The sequence below is a fragment of the Talpa occidentalis genome, unplaced genomic scaffold (genome assembly GCF_014898055.3).
Source record: "Talpa occidentalis isolate TD23 unplaced genomic scaffold, MPIMG_talOcc4v2.1 talOcc4.7, whole genome shotgun sequence".
Taxonomy (NCBI): Eukaryota; Metazoa; Chordata; class Mammalia; order Eulipotyphla; family Talpidae; genus Talpa; species Talpa occidentalis.
Window position 1 is genome coordinate 87,614,641 of NW_023605083.1, and position 22,556 is coordinate 87,637,196.

The 22,556-nt window shown below is 40.5% G+C and overlaps 3 protein-coding genes across 6 annotated transcripts in view; all 3 read left to right on the top strand.

Moving 5' to 3' along the window:
* LOC119232357 (olfactory receptor 1P1-like) overlaps positions 1–22,556 on the top strand; it is a 251,030-nt gene that overhangs the window by 215,550 nt on the left and 12,924 nt on the right. For 2 of the 4 annotated variants that reach the window (XR_008549518.1, XR_008549517.1), the window contains exon 7: positions 718–738. The exons of 1 other annotated variant lie outside the window; for it this stretch is intronic. The gene's annotated coding sequence lies outside the window, so the exon portion shown is untranslated. Of the gene's footprint in view, positions 1–717; positions 739–1,643; positions 1,671–22,556 lie in introns of those variants that run through there. One more of the 4 variants, XR_005122053.2, reaches the window with a different exon arrangement.
* Positions 761–1,716, top strand: LOC119231477 (olfactory receptor 1P1-like). Its single transcript, XM_037493213.2, has one exon. The coding sequence runs from the start codon at positions 766–768 to the stop codon at positions 1,714–1,716; it is 951 nt and encodes a 316-aa protein (XP_037349110.1). The 5' UTR covers positions 761–765.
* LOC119232677 (olfactory receptor 1P1-like) lies at positions 21,023–21,979 on the top strand. Its single transcript, XM_037494859.1, has one exon. It carries the CDS (start codon positions 21,029–21,031, stop codon positions 21,977–21,979), a length of 951 nt encoding a protein of 316 aa, XP_037350756.1. The 5' UTR covers positions 21,023–21,028.

Genomic DNA, 22,556 nt, shown 5'->3' on the forward strand with positions numbered 1-22,556 from the left:
CATTACAGAAAACTGAAGACATATCATTATAAATCTTTACTAAATAATTGGGCCTCCCCTGGTGGCGCAGCGGTTGAGCGCTGGGTTGCGAGGCTGCCCGCAGCCTCTGCAGCGCAAGTTCGATCCCCAGCCACCGGCAAGGGTCCCACAAAAAAAAAAAAAAAAAAAATTGCTTGACTTGTATTGGTTTCTGGCAGATTGGATAATATGAAACAATATCTGTGGAATATTGACTCTTGGTCATGATAGATTAAAATAGGTAAACACTGGCCTGTGAGAATGATTTGATGGCGGTTGCATGGGTTGAGAATCAAAATGCTATAGTATTTTAGTATATTCCATTATATCTGTCCAATTGGATTTAAATTTGTTGAGGGTAAGGTTACTATTATGTATTTTACCTTGTCCTGTGCCAAGTTCAGAACTGACACTTGATATCTATGGAATTAATAAATGAAAGATTCTCACTTTCCCGAAGAAAAGAAAACTACAGGTACAAGAATTTGGGATAGAAAATAGTGTAAGGAAATGAAACAAGAACACTATTTGAATTCTCTTTATTATTTCCCATACTATTAACACATTGCATTGAGTAGGTTTCAGTAAAAATATTCGGTGCATCTAGAGTGTGATCAATACATCTACATGTGGTCATTCTTCTCTAGAGCTCAGAGAATGGCATATTCATCAATCATTTACAGTGAACTTTATTTATAGAATTTTAGTGAGTCTGAATCAAGGACCCATGTTCTGACTTCTGGGATTATGGAAGAAAGGAACCAGACCAGCAGCTTTGAGTTCCTCCTCTGGGGACTCTCAGAGAGGCCAGAACAACAACACATGCTCTTCCTAGTGTTCCTGTGGATGTACCTGGTCACCGTGACTGGCAACCTGCTCATCATCCTGGCCATAGCCACCGACACACATCTCCACACTCCCATGTACTTCTTCCTTGCCAGCCTGTCCTGTGCAGACATCCTTTTCGTGTCCACCACTGTGCCCAAAGCCCTGGTGAACATCCAGACCCAGAGCAGGTCCATATCCTATGCAGGATGCCTGACCCAGCTCTACTTCTTCTTGACTTTTGGGGACATGGACATCTTTCTCTTGGCCACAATGGCCTATGACCGCTACGTGGCCATCTGCCACCCCCTGCACTACAGGATGATCATGAGTCCCCGTCGCTGCACCATCCTGGTCACTGTCTGCTGGACCCTTACAAATCTTGATGCTATGATCCACACCTTCCTGATGTTCCGACTTTCCTTCTGCCCCAATAAAATCATTCCTGACTTTTTCTGTGATCTGGACCCCCTGATAAAGGTGTCATGCTCTGACTCTACGGTCAATGAGATTGCACTCTTGGTCTTTGGGTCAGCAATCATTTTAATCCCCTTTATACTTGTCCTGATATCGTACACCCGTATTGTTTTAGCCATTCTCAAGGTCCCCTCTGCCCAGGGGAGACGCAAGGCCTTCTCTACCTGCGGGTCCCACCTTGCTGTCGTTGCCCTGTTCTTTGGAACGGTGATCAGGGCTTATATTTTCCCCTCATCCTCTTCCTCCAACTCAGTAGAAGAGGATACAGCAGCTGCTGTGATGTACACAGTGGTGACTCCCCTGCTGAACCCCTTCATTTACAGCCTGCGGAACAAGGACATGCAGGGAGCCCTGGGCAGACTTGTCAGGGGAAAAGTCTCCTTCTTAAAAGGCTAGTAACTCCTGAAGATAAACTGCTGTTGTCCTCTGTGCCCTCAATTGGAATTCAGAGAAATTTCTACCTCAAGTGTCTCAGTTTTGAGTCCTGCATGCCCTCTTTTGCCACATGCCCCCATCCCTGAATTCCCACTTTGAGTTGAGTATTATTGAGGAAAAAAACAGATTTTGCATCATCTCTGAAGTTTATCTGTTAAGATGTACTTATTTACTCATTTACTTTATAAAATAACCTTTCATAGGAGGAATATCTTTGGCAATGTTCATAATTCTAAAAAGCTGCACAGTCTTTTATACTAGTTTTTCAAACTCAATCAGTGGTCTTGGAAAAGAGTTAAGGATCAAAATTTAGCAAGTTAGGTCATTATGGTTGGCAAAGAGTTTACAACTTTATGTGAACAAGTATATATTTTTCTATAAATGGAAATTATACAAACACATATTGCTCAAGGTTATGAGTTTAAATCTTAGCAACTATTAAGTCAAAACTCTCTCAATACAGGAAAGATCTATGTTATTTTTAGTAAATAGTTTATAAACCATTTGTTATAAGAGGGGAAATAAATTTAAGTTAAATATTATGGTAACTAGTATATCCACCTTCTTCCTTAGCTGCTTAAGTCATGGCTGATTGTGAATGGTGAGTTTCACAGTTGAAGGAAAGATATTTTTGTGTTTCTCAAGGTTTATTCTGTTGAAAATGGTGGCCTTCAAGTATCAACAAAGACTTAAGCAAAGCTAAATAAATAATGATTGTCATTTCTATATTGTCAAATTCATGATTCCTTTACAATTTCTTGTTACATCTCTCGGAAATTAATCACCATTACTTCATAAACCATTTCCTTCTCCTGTTTCTATGTCCCTGGGAATCTTATGTCTAGATTTTGCACCTTTATTTGTATTCTCTACCTCTCTTCCCATGCCTCCCCCCATTTTCTGTATTTCATTTTTAAATGTTTGCTGTCTTAAGAGAGTTACACTATTTGATTACTTGCCCAATAACTCATTTTCCCCTTCCTGCTATGACCTCATCTACTGAATTTTTACTTCAATTGTCATAACTAATTTTCCATATTGATTTCATGCCTCATATTCTCAATATCTTCTCAATATTCTTATTCCATGAATAGGCCAATATTAAATGCTATCTATTTTACAATAAAAATTAGATTCATGTGATTTATGTTGTTTATTTAGGCATATTGAGATTAGGCACACTGACCTTTTATAGTCAAAGATCCACATACAGCCTTTGATTTCCCCCAAATTAACTAATTGCCTACTATTGACCAAAAGTCTTACGGATAACATAAGCCTTTGATTGACAGATATTTTGTATTATATACTGTATTCTTACAATAAAATAGTGAGAAAAATAACATGTCATTTAGAAAATTCTAAGAAAGAGAAAATGCATTTGCACTGTATTTACTGATACTGTAAGATTCTGTCATCTGTTCCAAGAAACACCATGTGAAGTCAAACCCATGTTGTTCAAAGATCAACTATATTTTTATTACGGCTGTACTCTCAGATATCAGTTTAATTTGGCATGTGGACTAAAGTTCTCTAGGATGTTGTTACCCTGCTTGGTAATAGGTAGTCAAGGTGTCAAAGCTCATTTCCTATTTCTATCCCTCTGGATACTCCCCTGGAGCAGAGACAGGGACAAGATGATCCCATAGGAGAATTGTCGCAAGAACCACACAGTTGCCATCAGTCACTCCCATGGGGACCACTCCAAAGGCCAACTTCTATGAACACCAGGGAAGAAATCTCCTTCACTCTGTTCCACCAAACTTGTGAATTTAGAGAGTAATCAAGTGAGTGCTCATGAGTTCACCTGCTGTCATCAATTCTTCATGCTCTCAGGGCTTTCAGCTCTCCTCAAGAGATCCCATGTAGCATGGACGACAAATACAAGTATTTCCCTCATACAAGCTTTTTGTTCTTTTGTACAAATGTAATATTATCTGGGCGTATGAGCTGCAAATAAAATGAATACATACCCCAAGTTCAGTTACAGCCGGTGTGGCCAAGTGACTAAGTTTTGACCAATAGAATATAAATGGAAGGGGTATGTGCAACTTCTTCCAGCTTTTACCCCCAAAGCAGACAGTTGTGTTGGTCAGTACCCCTCTTCCCTCTCCCAATTGGCTGAAATAAAAGCTGTTGGCAGAAGTTTTAAATATATATATATATATATATATATATATATATATATATGAGTATAGCTGTTCCTGCCTTCTTTATTGGTCCATTAGCTTGTAGGATTGCTTTCCAATTGCTCTTGCTTCAGCATATACATTTCTTTATATATATGAGAGAGAATGTGTCTGGCTTTTAAAGCTACATATGTGATGGAGTTTCTCTATTATGGTGGCAAACCACAGTTATTTATTCCACAAAATTAAAAAAAAAATCTCCCAAAGATAGGCAGGACAATTATTAATCATTTTAAGGGAGAGAATGCTAGCCTCATAAAAAAAAAGTGAAGACACAGGTTAACAAATGGACATCAGGCCCCTCAGCAGCTATTGAAGAATTCAGATCCTGTGCCCTATAGCTGTATTTCATCCCAATCTATAAATTGTGGTAAACTCAAAATAGTTTGGGTTGGTGCATGGCTGTCTGCATAGAGCCCTGTGAGGTCTGTGGCTTCAACTGGAATTCCTGATACATAAGGAGTTTTGGCAATGATAGTGGTGGAGAACATACACACATTTTGTTCCCTCATGCTGAATGGCAGACACTACTCTGACAGGGGATGAGGTGGTCAGTGGGAGTGATGTGATCCAGGAGGCAGGTGAGGTGTTCATACAGAAGAGAGGCAAGAGAACTCACACAGATGTGCAAAGTTTATATCTGATACAATCAATTCCTAACATACTCACATCAATGTGTAGCTTCCCAGTTTATTCTGCTCCTAATCTACACCATGAGGCCTCCCTTTTTTGTTGTTAAAATGCACTCACCCTCACTTTTTTCCAGATAGGATAAGTTTCATCCCACAATGCAGAATTCTATTCAAGGTGGTGGCCAGTTATGACTGGAAAGTTACAAGTACAAGGCGTGGTGAAACAAGATTACAGACTCCGTGACTGTACTTTATCCTATAATTAAAATGTATTTTCACCACCCTCCACTGCTCAGTCTAAATTCCCCTCACTTTGGTGATCCTTTTGGCAGTTCTATATTAATGCCTGGTAGGATATCTGAGGCCTTTTGTCTGAATCAGGGTTTGAGTTCTTACTCCATTCTTTTTGTGTTATGGTGACTGAAGTTTCTCGATAATATTTACTACTGTTCATGGAAGTACTAATATTTACCCAAATATATTCTCTAGACTTTAGACATATTACTTTCTGCTCCCCATCGTGTAGTAATAACCATAAGTCTTCATGCTAATCAGTATCAATTATCCTATTTATAAAAGTGACTCCCAATTCTGGAGGTTTAGTCCAGGGGAGCAAACTGTCAGGAGATAGTTGCAGCTTCTATTTTATTAAATTCCTTAAATGGTGAAAGGTTCCTTTCACTTGAACTGGTTAAAGAGCAAAGACCAATATCTCGACTACATAATGAACTCCCAAGAGTCAATAATAAAAAAAATCCTAACTAGAAAATGGGCAAAATATACAAACAGACATTTCACTGAAGAGGATATACAGATAATAAATAAGCACATAAAATAGATGTTCAAAATAATAAGCCATAAAGGAAAGTCAAAGTAAACCACAATGAGATATTACTACATATTTATGAGAGGTAGGTGAGGTATTCATACAGGAGATATTCCAGGGAACAGAGATATGTGAAGTTTATATCTAAACTTACGGATTTCAATCTCCATGAAGTGATTGAGTTCCTTGCTTTCTTTTCATGGTTTATTTCTAGTTTGATGCCTTTGTGATCAGAGACTATAGGTGGAATGATTTGATCTTAATGTATCTGTTGATATTTTCTTGTGGCCCAATATGTGATCAATTCCAGAGAATGATCCATGTGCACTTGAGAAAAAGGTGTACTCAGATTTTTTTGTGTGCATTGTCCTATAGATGTGTGTTAAGCCCTTGAGGTATCAGTCTTTATTTAGGGTTCTAGTGTCTTTGTTTCTTTTTTGTCTTCTTGTTCTGTCCATTGGTGAGAGTGGGGTGTTGAAGTCTCCTACTATATATGTATTTTCTCTAATGTCTGTTTTCAGAGCTGATAATAATTGTCTTAGGTATTTTGGTGCTCCTTCATTCGGTGAGTATGTGTTGATGAGTGTTATATCTTCCTGATATACTATCTCCTTAATCATAATGTAGTGTCCATCTTTGTCTCTTTTTACCTTTTAAAGTTTGAAGTCTATTTCATCTGTTATAAGTATAGCTGTCCCTGCCTTCTTTTTTGGCCCATTAGCTTGTAGGATTGTTTTCCAACCCTTTACTTTCAGTATATGTTTATCTTTTGTGGTTAAATGTGTTTCCTAGAGACAGCAGAAGGTTGGATTTTGTTTTTTTAATCCAACCTGCAATTCTGTTTTTTTTATTGATGAATTTAGTCCATTTACATTTAAAGTTAATATTGATATGTTGGCATCCGTATTTGCCATTTCATTTGTTTTTTTGTAATTTTATTCCTTCTCTTATTCTGTTCTTATTCATTCCTCTGTAGGTTTGGCTTTAGGACTTCTTGTAGTATTTTTTGGAGTGAGGGTTTAGTGTAAATGAATTCCTGGAGCTTCTGTTTGTCTGAGAAGGTCCTTATTTTTCCTTCATAGAGGAAGGAGAGCTTTGCAGGATAAAATATTCTTCGTTGGCATTTGTTGTCTTGGAGTTTGTTGAATATGTCCCTCCATTCTCTTCTTGCCCATAGTGTTTCTTAGGAGAATTCTGATGTCAGCCTGATTGGTTTTCCTTTATATGTTATCTGTTTCTTCCCTCTCATCAGCTTCATTATTTTTTCCTTCTCTTGGATTCTTGAGCTTTATATTATGTGTCTAGCTGTAGTTTTCCTTTCATTGTGGAAATTTGCTTCTTTCATGTCTATTTTCATTTCTTCATGCTTGCGATTATCTCCTTGAATAGTTTCTTGGTTCCTTGGTCTTTTTCCTCACCTTCTGGGATTACTATACTCTTATATTTCCTTTCCTCCTGTTGTCATATAGTTCTCAAGGTGATTCTTCTCAAGGAGATTTCCTTTGTACTTCTCTTTCCTTTTCTGTTTTGATTCTTTTTATTTCTGTATCTTCAAGAGTACTGATTTCTTCTTCTATTTCATCAGTTCTGTTTTCATTGCTTTTCCCAGGGTTCTTTATCTCCTCCACTAATTTTTTCATTTCCTGTGTTTCTTTTATTACCTTCCTTAAGGTCTCAATTTCATTCTTCAGTTCATTCTTCAGTTCATTAATTTTTTGTCTCATATAATTTTTTTTCCCTTTTCATCATCTTTATGTTTTTTAATCATGATGATTTTAAATTCTCTATCTGGCAGGAAGAGAGGTTCTTCCATGTCATAGTAGTTGAGTTCTGGTGGCTGATTTTCTTTTTGTGGTGTGTCCTTCCCCTGAGAGCTGCTTGGTTATTAATATTTTTCCTTCTCCCTGTTGTTTGTTTTCTAATTTATTCTATGCATTGGGACACTGTGCTGATGGTGTTGGTGGACATCTTTTCAGAGGGCTCCTTCTGGGATGTCAGGAACTGGCATTCAGACCATGTGCACCACTATTGCACTAAAACTCCACAAGAGTAGTGATGCTGTTGATATGTGGATGGGTGCTGTCAATGATGATCCTCACCCTCCGAATTTCCTCCATTTTGGAGGAATGGTGGAGCACCTAGCTTCCAACAAAGGTGAAGGGGCTGCACACTCTCTGACTTGCAGATCCCGCCCTTGCCCAAACTAGCCAGGTTCAGCTCAGTTCCAAATCACGGGCTGGGGGCCTGATGGAGCTCCCTTTCTACCCCACACATGCTATCCTACTGAATTTTGTTTGTTCGTGGGCCCACCCTCTCTGTTCTAGAGGGAAGTGGTGCAGTCCCTAGTTGCCAACTCTGGTGCAGGGGCTTCGCACTCTTGGAGCAAGTGGATCCTGCCTCTGCCCAGCCCATTTGGACTCAGCTCATTCCAAATCATGAGCCTGGGGCCTGCTGGAGCCCCACTCTGCAGCGCCAGCTATCCTGCTCTACTCTGTTTGTTCACGGGGACCCCTGTCTCAGTTCCAGAGGGCAGTTGAGAGGTACTTGATTTCCAACTGTGGCACAGGGGCTGTGCACTCTCAGTGCCAGTGGAGCCTGCCCCTGCCCAGCTTCCAACTGTGGCACAAGGATTGCACATTATAGTGCCCATTAAAGCATATGAGGAAAAATGCAATTTAGACTGGGAATGACCTGGATTCATACATGTTCTACTGTTTCAAGAGTGATTAAATTTGCACACATTACTAATTTTTTCAGAGGCCTTTTGTGACTTACTTTAAAGAGTGTTGCTTCATATATCAGTGGCTGATATTTCTGGCTGGATGGATGTGACTCTGATCAAATCTTAGACACAGGCAATTAATAACTTTACTAGCGGAAACTCCAAATCCCAGTATTGCCAGAAGACATCTTTCCCCCTTACCAGAGTCTGCTCCTGAGAGAATGTGTAAGTCCTGGGACAATTACTGAGCTTCAGTCTCCCTCAGGACCCCAGAGAACACTCATGTTGTGGCTACCTGGGAAATGAATAATCAGCACAAGTTCCTTTATAGCACAGGACTGAGAATATTAGGGTCATTATTGATGTTAATGAAGAGAAACACCCTGTCTGCGCTCTGTTGCAGTTGGGGTACCAAAAGCTTGCTGGGACAGAGGTAGGCAGCCTGTACACGAGCCTCTTACTCTGTTCACAGCTTACAAAGAGGCTCAAGTACTTAGGCAGACTATTATGTCACCTTCCTAGTGATGTAGAGGGTTGAAGAAGAGGCCATGGTCATTGGTGACGGTGACTAGATGGACACAGGCAAGGAGGTAAGCTTCGCGGTTGGGCGGGTCACAAACCAGTACAGCCCCCCAGTGCTACACGGAATAATGCGCTAGGTGCAGCGAGGATATGAAGGTGGATAGACACGCTTTCATTCTTAGAAGTATTAGAATCAGCTAGAAAAGACATAAGTACTTGACAAAGTAAAAGCAAATGTTGACACCTGCACTGTTTGGAAGGAAGGGGGGTGGGAGTCTGAGCGCCGTCCCCAGGATCCAGGCTCTCCTCTTTCTGGCTCAAGTGCTGCTCACCCTCCTCCCCCAACCCCCACCCCAGGCTCCAGTCTGCCACTTGCAGGGACTTGCTGACAGCACGAAGAGCAAGCCCCTTATGTCTCTTGTCCCTGCTCCATTCTGCACAGACGATCCTGAGTTCTGAGTCTCCTGGAGTCCGCCCACTACATGAATCTGTCCCTCTCTGACTACTGACTGCTAATTCCGAACATGATGTTAAATAGGGGCAATGAAGGTTAACATGGGAATAATCATAGGTGCAGAAAGATGGAGAAGTATTTCTAGGGATGCTTATTTTTAGATCCCAGGAATGAGAAAGACTTAATGAAAGACACGGGTGGGAGGCGGAGGTGCAGGGTGCTGCAGGCTATAGGAAAGGCAATTGCAAATGTCCAGAGATGAGGACAAGTATGTAGGGTTAAGGGGAGACTGTACTCAAGAGGCTGATGGCATCACAGTGATGCTAACAGAGCAGGCAGAGTGTCAGATTCATGATGCTGGTGAGTGGACAAAGCACAGGGAGACAGCAGTGTGAGCAGGAAGTGATGGAGGGAATGCAGGAGACACAGGATGGCATCTGTAAGGTCCACAGTTGGAGAGAACAGAATTAGAATGGACAACCAGTTGTTGAGTAAGAAGGTATCTGACAGCAAACGTCAGCCCTGCTTGGCCTTTCTCTCTTACCAAGCACAGGACACCGGTGCCTGGCATTAGGAGTCAAAAGAGTAAACAATCCAGATCCTGCTGATAACTGTGTGTGGTCTTGGGGCAAAATTCATTCAGCCTCTTTGAGCCTCAGCATCCACAGTTAGCACCAGATGTCTCCTGGGAGCATTCTAGGTCAGGGGGCCTAAAAGGACCCACTAAAATAAGTTCCCTTCCTTTTACACTGTCCTCACTCTGTCCTTTTTTCCTCTGTGTGGAAGCTCTAACAGAAAGTGCTTTTTAGGAATGCTCATTAGTCAGGCTGATCGTGTCCTGAACTGGACTCTCAGGTCTGGCAGAGTCAAGCATCCAACCAGGTGTGTTGGGTCCCTTCCAGACCTGACGACCTGACACAACACTCAGAAGTCTGCATCCTGGTGCCTCTGTCCAGTCACTGGAGTCTAGGCTCTTTCTGTTTCAAAGCATTGTCTCCCCTCCTCCCCTCTCTCTGTCCTCTCTGCCCCTCCATGGTTACTGCCTGTCACTCCTCAGAGGTCACTCCACTCCCCGCGCCCCTCCCGCGTAATGGAAAGAGCATTGAAAGTAGAGGTGCAGTGCAGGCTGTCCACTCTGTCTTCCTTTCAGTCGGGAAGCATCTCCCCAGCTTCCCAGAGATGGGGTCCTTCTTCTCTTAGGGATGATGGTGATAGGGATTCCCTGAAGAGAGCCTAACACCCCATTTGGGCTGGGCTTTCATTTTACCTTGTGATGTTGCAAGTCATTACACCTTTTAACACTTTTCAAATAGCTTTCACTTAATATTATACTGTACACATTTTCCTGTATTATTAAGCCAACTTCAAACATCATTTTAATGAGGAATGGTTTCCTTCCCCTTCTACGCATACACATCCCCTTACCCTCCACTCCTCTCCTCTCCTCCCCGGACACTCTGGCCACTCTCATGTCCTGAGGACTCCGTTCCTCCTTTTGCCTCCATTCAGATGCAGCTTCCTCCAGCAAGCCCTTCCTGACCAACACAGCTGAACTAAATATCCTCTCCTATGGCTTCAGTGTGGCCCTCTCTTCCAGCAGGCTACATGTATAAACTGAGTTTCTAGTCTGCCTCCTCCACTGTATGAGGCAAAGGTATAGTGGTGTTCAAGTCACACAAGGAACTTGCTGTCATGGAGGAAAAAAGGACCAAGCAAAAGGAAGTACATACAATTTAATCTTACCAAGTGGAGACTGGCATGGCATTAATAACCATACAACATGCTGGATAGTAATTGGCACGTCAGCGTGCTGAGGCTTAAAAGTTGAGACTCAGTAATTGAGTGGCAGTGCATTGATATTGCAAGTGGGATTGGAATTTTCATGACATTAAACTTCTCAGTTAAGAACATGGTGTGTTATGTCTTTCCATTTTTCATGTTTTTATTGATTTTCTTTTATAAATATTATGGTTTTCTTCTTATGTTTTATGTGTTGCTCTGATTCCTCACTATTTCACAGGTTTTGTTGCTGTTGCTGCAGTGAATTTGATTCTCATTTTATTTATACTAAGATAGATAAAATCTATTATACATATTTATTCATTTGTGTATTTAACCTTTCCAGTCTTCTATATATAAATAATAACTATTTCCTCAGATGATTACACTGTTTCTGAAACCAGTGATCACTTGGTAACCTTGTGGAATGAATGAATGTCATTCTGATAGTCCTGGAAATTGCATCTTCTCTTTCCTTCTGGCAGATTTCTTCAGAGGGAGAAAAGCTTGAACCGACTCAGAAATGAGAAAGAATTACCTGGACATGATCAAAGATAAGATCATAGGTTTTAAATTTTGAGAGAGTTAAGCTTGTTTCTTGGTTCTACCATTTAAAATTTTGTGAACGAGGCAAGTTGAATTTACATTGTTTGTTTGAATATCAAAGACTTTGTCTATAAGCAGAGCTAAGAGTTTTTACTTTGCACTGTAAAGTGAAGCTTAAATAAGGTAATACAACTAAACTTAGAAGCTTGGACGTTGTTTGGGAGTGTAAGACTTGTTATATGTTAATTATTATTTATAATTGTTCAGTAATAATTATTCAAAAATTAGAGCTTCCAGATGTGACAATCTTTTTTATGCTATTATATCAGTAATTTATTCATCTCTAGAAAATGATAGTTTATTAATTTTTTCACATTAGTGGTTGATTAAAGAAAATGCCCCAAACATCTCTTTCTCAAAGTGAAGTTATTAGCAACATCACCTGGAACTGGTAGGAAATGCAGATTCCCAGGTGCCTCTGCAATAGCACTGAATGCAAATCTGCTCTCACTGTGTGACCACAATGATTATATGCACATTAATGTTTAGGAGGACTCCTGTAGAGTGTCTAACAGTTATGTGAGTTGGCTGTTTTGTATGATTTTCCCAGGGATACGGTTTGCTTTTTCAATAGCTAGGCTAGGGTCTTCCTGTACGTCATGGGTCCTCACTTAAATATTAGAAATTAAATCCTTCTATTTCAATTTAGTTCTCTTCTCTTGAGAATCTGCTCATATTGAAAATTCTTTGCCAGTTCCTATACCCATTTTTTCTCTGCAACTCTTTTATTATTAAGTTTCCTTTTGATTTTTTTTTTATTAATAAATTTTATTTTTATATTCCCCATACAATTGCAATCCCCCCATTCTGACCCCAATCCCTCCCCTCCCGCCCCCACCCCCCAAAAAGTGTCTCTGGTTCATAGTTTTTGTTGATTTTGATTTTCACTTTCTTATAGTTATTCATTTTCCTGGTCCCTTATTTAAGTTTTCTAGATCCCTGCTATAAGTGAGACCATCCGGTATTTTTCTTTTTCTTTTTGGCTTATTTCACTGAGCATGATCCCTTCCAGCGTCATCCATGTTGCTGCAAATTGCATGTGTTTATCTTTTTTGTTTTTTTTCTTTTTCTTTTTTCTTTTTTTTTTTTTTCTCCTTCTTTTTTTTTTTTTTTTTTTTATAGAGGCATGTTTTTCTTTATTTGTTTGTTTGCTTGTTTGTTTGTTTTGTTTACACATGCACTGGGTACAGTCAGAAGTGCGGGAGGGTGAGAGAATTCACCAGAGCCAGAGCGGGGAGCAGAGCAGGCAGAGGGACCGAAGTACACTGCTGAGGGGAGCAGCGGGCGGCAGGAGAGGTCTGCGCGCCATGTGGGATCCTCCTCCGGTGGCCGGGGAGCAGCCGGGGATCGAACCGGCGCTGCAGAGGCCGCGGGCAGCTTCGCAACCCAGCGCTCCACCGCTGCGCCACCGGGGAGGCCCTGTTTATCTTTTTTGAATGCTGAGTAATATTCCATGGTATATATGTACCACATCTTCTTGATCCAGTCATCTATTTTTGGGCATTTGGGCTGTTTCCAAAGCTTAGCTATTGTAAACAGTGCTGCTATAAACATAGGGGTGCAGGTGTTCTTTGGAATTGATGTTTCTGTGTTCTTTGGGTAAATACCTAGGAGTGGAATTGCTGGATCCTGTGGAAGCTCTATGTTTAGTAGGTCCAGAAATCTCCACACAGCTCTCCATAGTGGTTGGACCAGTTTGCACTCCCACCAACAGTGCAGAAGAGTTCCTTTTTCTCCACAACCTCGCCAACATTTGTTGTTGCTAGTTTTTTTAATATGTGCCATTCTCACTGGTGTAAGATGGTATCTCATGGTAGTTTTGATTTGCATTTCCCTGATTGCAAGTGATGTTGAACATTTTTTCATATGCCTGTTGGCCATTCGCATTTCCTCTTCAGAGAAGTTTCTTTTTAGTTCCTCTGTCCATTTTTTGACTGGATTATTTTCTTTGTTGTTGTTGAGTCTCATCAGCTCTTTGCAGATTTTTGTAATCAGTCCTTTATCATGAGTGTTGGGTGCAAAAATTTTCTCCCAGTTGGTGGGGTTTCACTTTGTTTTTGTTATTGTCTCTTTTGCTGTGCAGAAGCTCTTTAATTTGATGTAGTCCCAGCTGTTGATCTTTGCCTTCACTATCACTGCTTTGGGTGATGTGTCTGTAAAGATGTCTTTGATATGCAAATCACATAGTGTTTCACCTATATTTCCTTCTATGTATTTTATGGTTTCAGGTCTTATGTCTAGTTCTTTAATCCATTTTGAGTTGATTTTTGTATATGGTGTGAGGTAGTGGTCAAGCTTCATTCTTTTGCATGTAGCGACCCAGTTTTCCCAGCACCATTTATTGAACAAACTTTCTTTGCTCCAATGCATAGTCTTTGCTCCTTTGTCAAAGATTAGTTGACCATAAATCTGTGGGTTTATTTCTGGATTTTCTATTCGATTCCATTGGTCTGTATGTCTGTTCTTGTTCCAATACCATGCAGTTTTGATGATTATGGCTTTGTAGTAGAGTTTGAAGTCTGGGAGTGTGATGCCTCCATTCCCTTCTTTTTTTTTCAGGAGAGCTTTGGCTATTCGGGGTTTTTTGTGATTCCATATGAATTTCATCAATAATTGTTCTATTTCTTTGAAGAATGACATTGAAATTTTGATTGGAATAGCATTGAATCTGTATATTGCTTTTGGTAGGATGGCCATTTTAATAATGTTTATTCTCCCAATCCATGAGCAGGGGATGTCTTTCCATTTCTTTGTGTCTTCTTCTATTTCTTTTAACAGTGTTTTATAGTTTTCTTTGTATAGGTCCTTTACCTCTTTTGTTAGATTTATTCCCAAATATTTGATTTTTTTTGTTTCAATAATAAAAGGGATGGTTTTTTTGATTTCTTCTTCTTCAGATTTATTGTTTGTATATAGGAAGGCTACTGACTTTTGCGTGTTGATTTTGTATCCTGCCACTTTACTGAACTGATTGATGAGTTGAATTAGTTTTTCTGTGGAGTTTTTGGGGTTCTCTATGTATATTATCATATCATCTGCAAAGAGTGATAGTTTGACTTCTTCTTTTCCTATTTGAATTCCTTGGATGTCTTTCTCTTGTCTTATTGCTCTGGCTAGGACTTCCAGTATTATATTGAAAAGCAGTGGTGAGAGTGGACATCCTTGTCTTGTTCCAGATCTTAATGGAATTGCTTTCAGCTTTTCACCATTGAGAATGATACTGGCTGTTGGCTTGTCATATACGGCCTTTATGATGTTGAGGTACGTTCCTTGTATCCCAATAATTACAAGGGCTTTTATCATGAATGGGTGTTGCACTTTGTCGAAAGCTTTCTCAGCATCTATTGATATTATCATATGGTTTTTATATTTCTTTTTGTTGATGTGTTGGATAACGTTGATTGATTTTCGGATGTTAAACCATCCTTGTGTCCCTGGAATGAATCCTACTTGGTCGTGGTGAATTACCTTATGGATACACTGTTGGATTCTGATAGCTAAAATTTTATTGAGGATTTTTGCATCAGTGTTCATTAGGGAGATTGGCCTATAGTTTTCTTTTTTTGTGTTGTCCTTGTTCGGTTTTGGTATTAGTGTAATGTTGGCTTCATAGAACGTGTTAGGTATTATACCTTCCTTCTCAATTTTTTGGAAGAGTTTGTGAAGGATAGGTACCAATTCGTCTCTGAATGTTTGGTAGAATTCATTTGTAAATCCATCAGGTCCTGGGCTTTTGTTTTTGGGGAGGTTTTTGATTACCATTTCAATTTCGCTAATTGTAATTGGTCTGTTTAGGTGTTCTATTTCTTCTTTATCTAGCTTTGGGTGATTGTAGAGTTGTAGGAATTTGTCCATCTCCTCTAGATTGTTAAACTTGTTTCCATATAACTGTTCATAGTAGTTATTAATAATTCTTTTGATTTCTGCTGTGTCCGTTGTGATTTCTCCTCTTTCATTTATTATCCTATTTATTTGTGCTTTCTCCCTTTTTGCCCTTGTGAGCCTGGCAAGGGGTTTATCTATTTTATTTATTTTTTCAAAGAACCAGCTCTTGGTTTCATTGATCTTTTGGATTGTTTTTTTAGTTTCGATTTCATTTATTTCTGCTTTGGTTTTTTTTTTTTTTTTTTTTTTTATAGAGGCATGCTTTATTTATTTATTTATTTGTTTGTTTGTTTTGTTTATACATGCACTGGGTACAGTCAGAAGCGCGGGAGGGTGAGAGAATTCACCAGAGCCAGAGCGGGGAGCAGAGCAGGCAGAAGGACCGAAGTACACTGCTGAGGGGAGCAGCGGGCGGCAGGAGAGGTCTGCGCGCCATGTGGGACCCTCCTCCAGTGGCCGGGGAGCAGCCGGGGATCGAACCGGCGCCGCAGAGGCTGCGGGCAGCTTCGCAACCCAGTGCTCAACCGCTGCGCCACCGGGGAGGCCCTGCTTTGGTTTTTATTATTTCTTTTCTTCTACTGGTTTTGGGGCTTTTTTGTTGTTCTTTTTCTAGATCTTTGAGTTTCGAGATTAGGTTGTTTCTTTGAGTTCTTTCTTGTTTCTTGATGTGAGCATCTATTGCTATATATTTTCCTCTTATTACTGCTTTTGCTGCATCCCATACATTTAGGAAATTGGTGTCCTCCTTGTCATTCAATTCAAAGAATTTTTTAATTTCTTCTTTTATCTCCTCGTTAGTCCAGTGGACTTCCAGTAGTGTGGGTTTCAATCTCCACGAGGTAGGAGAATACCTTGCCTTCTCTTTATGGTTTATTTCTAGTTTGATGCCTTCATGGTCAGAAAAGATGGTTGGTATGATTTCAATCTTGGTGTATCTGTTGATGTTTGTCTTGTGCCCCAGTATATGATCGATCCTAGAGAATGATCCGTGTGCGCTTGAGAAAAATGTATACTCAGATTTTTTTGGGTTTAGTGTTCTATATATGTCTGTTAAACCTAAGCACTCTAGATCCTTATTTAGAGCTTTAGTGTCTTTACTTATTTTTTGTCTTGTTGATCTATCCATTGTTGATAGTGGTGTGTTGAAGTCTCCCACTATGTATGTGTTTTCTCTGATGTCTGTTTTCAGAGATGCCAATAGTTGTCTGATATATTTTGGTGCTCCTTCGTTTGGTGAATATATGTTAATGAGTGTTATTTCTTCTTGAAGTATTATCCCCTTGATCATAATGTAATGACCACTGGGGTCTCTTTTTATCTTTTTAAGTTTGAAATCTGTTTTATCTGATATGAGTATAGCTGTTCCTGCCTTCTTTTTTGGTCCATTTGCTTGTAGAATTGTTTTCCATCCTTTAACTTTGAGTCTATTTTTATCTTTTGCAGCTAAATGTGTTTCCTGGAGACAGCAAAAGGTTGGGTTTTGTTTCTTAATCCAGCCTGCAACTCTGTCTTTTTATTGGAGAGTTTAGTCCATTTACATTTAGAGTTAGTATTGATATGTTAGCATCTGTATTTGCCATTGTGTTTGTCTTTCCTTTGATTTTATTTATTTATTCTTTTAATAACTTTCTTTGGCCTTCTTTTGTTGTTATTCGTCCCTCTGAGGTTCTGGCTTTAGGACTCCTTGTAGTATTTTTTTGAGTGGGGGTTTAGTCGCAATGAAATTCCGGAGTTTCTGTTTGTCTGGGAAGGTCCATATTCTTTCTTCAAAGAGGAAGGAGAGCTTTGCGGGATAGAGTATTCTTGGTTGGCATCTGTTTTCTTGGAGTCTGTTGACTATGTCCCTCCACTCTCTCCTTGCCCGTAGTGTTTCTTCAGAGAAGTCTGATGTCAGTCTGATTGGTTTCCCTTTGAATGTTATCTGTTTCTTCCCTCTTGTTAGTTTCATTATTTTTTCTTTGTCTTGGATTCTTGGGAGCTTTACTATTATGTGTCTTGCTGTATTTTTCCTTTCGTCATGGAAGTTTGGTGTTCTTCTTGCTTCTTGTATATCAATTTTCAGATCCTTCTTAGCGTTTGGGAAGTTCTCTTCAATTATATCCATGAATATTTTCTCTGTTCCTACATCTCTCTCCTCTCCTTCTGGGATTCCTATAACTCTTATATTTCCTTTCCTCATGGAGTCAGATAGTTCCCGAAGTCTTTCTTCGGTCTTTTTCCTTCGTACTTCTCCTTCCTTTTCTGTTTTAGTTCTTTTTATTTCTGTGTCTTCAAGAGTACTTATTCGTTCTTCCATTTCATCTATTCTGCTTTCACTGCTTTTCCCAGAGTTCTTTAGCGTCTCCATTAATTCTTTGATCTCCTGCATTTCTTTTACTTCCCTCTTTAGGGACTCAATTTCATTCTTCTGGTCATTAATTATTTTCCCCTTATCATTGTTTTCCTTTATGACTTCTGTCAGTTTTTTAATCACAGCAATTTTAAATTCTCTATCTGGAAGGCTCAGAAGTTCTTCCAAGTTACTGTCGTTGCAATCTGGTAGATGGTTTTCTTTTTGTGGTGTGCTATTTTGCTGAGGAGTTGCTGGGTTGCATGTTGTTTTTCTACTCCCTACTGCCTGTTTTCTAATTTGCCGTATTCCTTGTGACACTGTGTTGCTGGTACTGGCCGGCATCTTGGGCGACCTTCCCAGCTCACCACTGGCTCCTCTGGGGAACTTCTGCTGGGTTCACAAGTCTCCAGCAAAGACAGGTCCCTGCTCTGTCTCCTCGGTGAGCCTTCTGCTGGGTTCACACAGTCTCCAGCAAGAAGGGTCCCTGCTGCAAAATGCCAGAGCCAGGGACACACTCCCCTGCACGCCCGGTCTGCCCCAGCGGTGGGTGCTGCTCCCCTCTGGGCTGGAACTGCAGGCTAGAAGGTGCCCGGTGTGGGCAAGCCTCCCAGCTTAACCTCTGTCTCCTCGGTGAGCCTTCTGCTGGGTTCACACAGTCTCCAGCAAGAAGGGTCCCTGCTGCAAAATGCCGGTGCCGGCGACGCGCTCCCCTGCACGCCTGGTCTGCCCCAGCGGTGGGTGCTGCTCCCCTTCCTTTTGATTTTTATGTCTATCTTTATTTTCCTTATAATACTTCTATTTTGCTCATACAAATACTTGCAAGAGTTTACTTTGAAAAAATGACTTTTGCTTCATTTACTTACAAAGTCTTTTAAGTTTCCATTTCACATCTTCCAGTTATCTAGACATCTCTTCTCTGAGTTTCTTGTGTCTCCATTGTAATAGTTGTTCAAAAATTTTTAATTGTTTTGTTACATTCTTAAAGCATATTGTACCGGAATTTTTCTCTAATAGATGCTTTTCTAGTGAGTCTCTTCTGTTGAAAAGCCTGAATTTTCAGGCTTGCTTTCTTTCTGATAGTTCCTTAAATCTTTCTGTATGCAAGCTACTGTGGCAGGCACAATGAGTGTAACAAAACATATAAGATAATTTGTAGGTAATACAGGGATGTAAAAATGTTTAATTCAAGTGCTGACAGAGGAAAATCACCAAAATTCTGTAGGCATAATATTGTGGATGTTTGGGACAAGGACATTTTTTTTTCTATGAAAAGACCAGTGAAATTTTATGTAGTAGATGACATGTGTAGAATTTTACCTTTCAGAGACAGTTAGAAAACTCACCATTTGTGGTTGCCTCATTCATTATGGAGAACATCTGCTCCAAACAGCTGATATTTCTTTCCAAACAACCCATCCTGTCCTCTGCACTGGTTTCTTCAGTCCTACACAATGTGACTTATCTGACCGCTTTATTTTGAGCTTCAGTTATCCTTCTCATCACAGTAGGAAGCACTTTTTTTTTAAAGATTTATTTATTTTTATATAAGAACTGGGGTACAGGCCAGATGCGCGGGAGGGTGAGAGGATTCACCAGAGACAGAGTGGGGAACAGAACAGGCAGACTGATAAAATACACTGCTGAGGGGAGCAGTGGGCGAGACAGGAGAGGTCTGCCACGCCATGTGGGACCCTCTCCTGCCAGCTGGGATAGAATCCACACTGCAGAGGCTGCGGACAGCTTCACAGTGTGGCACTCAACTGCCTGCGCTACCGGGGAGGCCCCAAGAAGCACACTTTTGCTTTAATTGTCCAGGTTTTATGTTTTGTAAGGCTAGGCTTTTCTCCCTGTGAGAGAGGTCCATGCTGTTCAACAAAGCCTATGAAGGAGGAAATAGATTTAATTCAAAAAACTATTAAAAAAAGACAACAACAACAACTCAGTAACACAGCTAAGGAACATTTTCTAACCTATTATTTTTTCAGTAACAAAGGTGATTTCTTTTTTCCCATCTGAATGACCAACCCTAACTTATTTCCACATATGAGGAAGGAACAGGGTTTTACGTTGCTACTCAAGCACTAACATCACATTAGGAAGCAACATTAGTGGCTCTTTATTGAACACAGAAAAATGCTCCAGACACTCCTCAAAATCCCCAAATTTGGCCCTCAGTTCCCTACATCTTTGTCTCAGCCCACAATCCCTCTTCCACCTCCTGTTCAGAGCTCCTACTCCCTATCTCTACCTTGTCCAGGGCTCTGACTGCCTGGATTTTTTTTTTTAAGATTTATTTATTTATGCATACAAGAACCTTGGTATAGGCATCAGGGTGGGGGGGGGTGAATGGATTCACCAGAGAGAGTGGGGAGTAGAACAGGCAGATCTGTTGAAATATACTGCATAAAGGAGCACTGGGAGAGACAGGAGAGGACTGCTGTGCCATGTGTTAGCATCCTGGTCAGCTGGATATCTAACTGCAGTGGCAGGCAATAGCTTAGTAGTGCTGTCTTTAAACCCTGCACCACCAGGGAGGGCCCTGCCTGGCTTTGCTCAAGAGTGTGCCTCAATATGCTGCCCGCCTCCATCTGCCAAGATCCTGAAGGACATTTAGGAATCAGGAAATCTTTGTTTTCTTCCACAGTCTGGTTTGTATCAGAAGACTCTGTGCGTGTGTGTGTGTGTGTGTGTGTGTGTGTGTGTGTAATCTATCAATTCTTGAGATTCTGTTATATTGGATCCTGGCAGATTGGATAACATGAAACTCAATCTTTAGAATATTGGCTCTTGATAATAATAGATTAAAACAGGTAAACACTGGCCTGTGAGAATGATTTGAAGGCATTTGCATGGGTTGAGAACACTGAAACAAAATGCAATAGTATATTAGTGTATTCAGTTATGTCTGTCCCATTGGATTTAAATTTGTCTGAGGGTAAGCTTACTATTATCTTATTTACCTAGCTCTGTACCAAGTTTGCAGTTCATTCTTAATTATCTATGGAATGAATGAAAGATTCACAATTTCCTGAAGAAAAGAAAACTATAGGCACAGAAATTTGGGACAAAAAATAGTGTAAGGAAATGAAACAAGAACTCTAGTTAAATTCTCTTTGTTGTTTGCCATACTCTTAGCACAATGCCATTAGTATGTTTCAATATAAATATTCAGAGCATGTAGGGTGTGATCAGTTCATCTACACTGTGGTCATTCTTTCTTCTCTAGAGTTCAGAGAATGGCATATTCATCAATCATTTAGAGTGAAATTTAATTAGAGAATTTTAGTGGATTGCAATCAAGGACCCATGTTCTGACTTCTGGGCTTATGGAAGAAAGGAACCAGACCAGCAGCTTTGAGTTCCTCCTCTGGGGACTCTCAGAGAGGCCAGAACAACAACGCATGCTCTTCCTAGTGTTCCTGTGGATGTACCTGGTCACTGTGACTGGCAACCTGCTCATCATCCTGGCCATAGCCACCGACACACATCTCCACACTCCCATGTACTTCTTCCTTGCCAGCCTGTCCTGTGCAGACATCCTTTTCGTGTCCACCACTGTGCCCAAGGCCCTGGTAAACATCCAGACCCAGAGCAGGTCCATATCCTATGCAGGATGCCTGACCCAGCTCTACTTCTTCTTGACTTTTGGGGACATGGACATCTTTCTCTTGGCCACAATGGCCTATGACCGCTACGTGGCCATCTGCCACCCCCTGCACTACAGGATGATCATGAGTCCCCGCTGCTGCACCATCCTGGTCACTGTCTGCTGGACCCTTACAAATCTTGTTGCCATGACCCACACCTTCCTGATGTTCCGACTTTCCTTCTGCTCCCAGAAAATCATTCCTGACTTTTTCTGTGATTTGGAGCCCCTGATGAAGGTGTCTTGCTCTGACCCTAAGGTCAATGAGCTTGTACTCTTCTTCTTAGGGGGAGCAGTCATTTTAGTCCCCTTTATACTTGTCCTGATATCATATACCCATATATTTTTAGCCATTCTCAAGGTCCCCTCTGCCCAGGGGAGGCGCAAGGCCTTCTCTACCTGTGGGTCCCATCTTGCTGTTGTTGCCCTGTTCTTTGGAACAGTGATCAGGGCTTATCTGTGTCCCTCATCCTCTTCCTCCAACTCAATAAAAGAGGATACAGCAGCTGCTGTGATGTACACAGTGGTGACTCCCCTGCTAAACCCCTTTATTTACAGCCTGAGGAACAAGGACATGAAGGGAGCTCTGGGCAGACTTGTCAGGGGAAAAGTCTCCTTCTTGAAAGGCTAGTAACTCCTGAAGATAAACTGCAGTTGTCCTCTTTGTCCTCAATGAGGAATTCAGAGAAATTTCTGCCTCTATTGTCTCATTTTTGAATCCCCCATGTCCAGTTTGGCACACCCCTCCCACCCCTGAAATCCCATGGTGAGTTGAATATTATTGAGAAAAAAACAAGATTTTGCATCATCTCTAAAGTGTATATCTTAAGACGTACTTATTTACTCATTTACTTTATTTATTTATGAATTCATTTATTCATTTATTAATATATTTTACATCATTCTTCATTTTTGTACAATGTATGTTTTCTCATCTCGGTTATAGCCTCGTGAAGTAACCACCACCAATTCACCCATGTACCATCACCATAGTCACTTGTGCTCCTCCCACCTCTGTTTTGATCCTACTCCCCTCTCCCCCACTGTAGAATGTCTCTGGTTTATAGTTCCCTGTTGATTTTGATATTTATTTTATTATAATTACCCCCCCCAATACTTTGTTTGGATCCTCTACATTCCTCATAAATGTTAAACCATCTGGTATTTTTCTTTCTCTTTCTGGCTTATTTCACTGTCCATGATACCTT

What these genes read in the sequence shown, in the direction of transcription:
- LOC119231477 (XM_037493213.2), top strand. Translation starts at nt 766, where the DNA reads ATGGAAGAAAGGAACCAGACCAGCAGCTTTGAGTTCCTCCTCTGGGGA.
- LOC119232677 (XM_037494859.1), top strand. Translation starts at nt 21,029, where the DNA reads ATGGAAGAAAGGAACCAGACCAGCAGCTTTGAGTTCCTCCTCTGGGGA.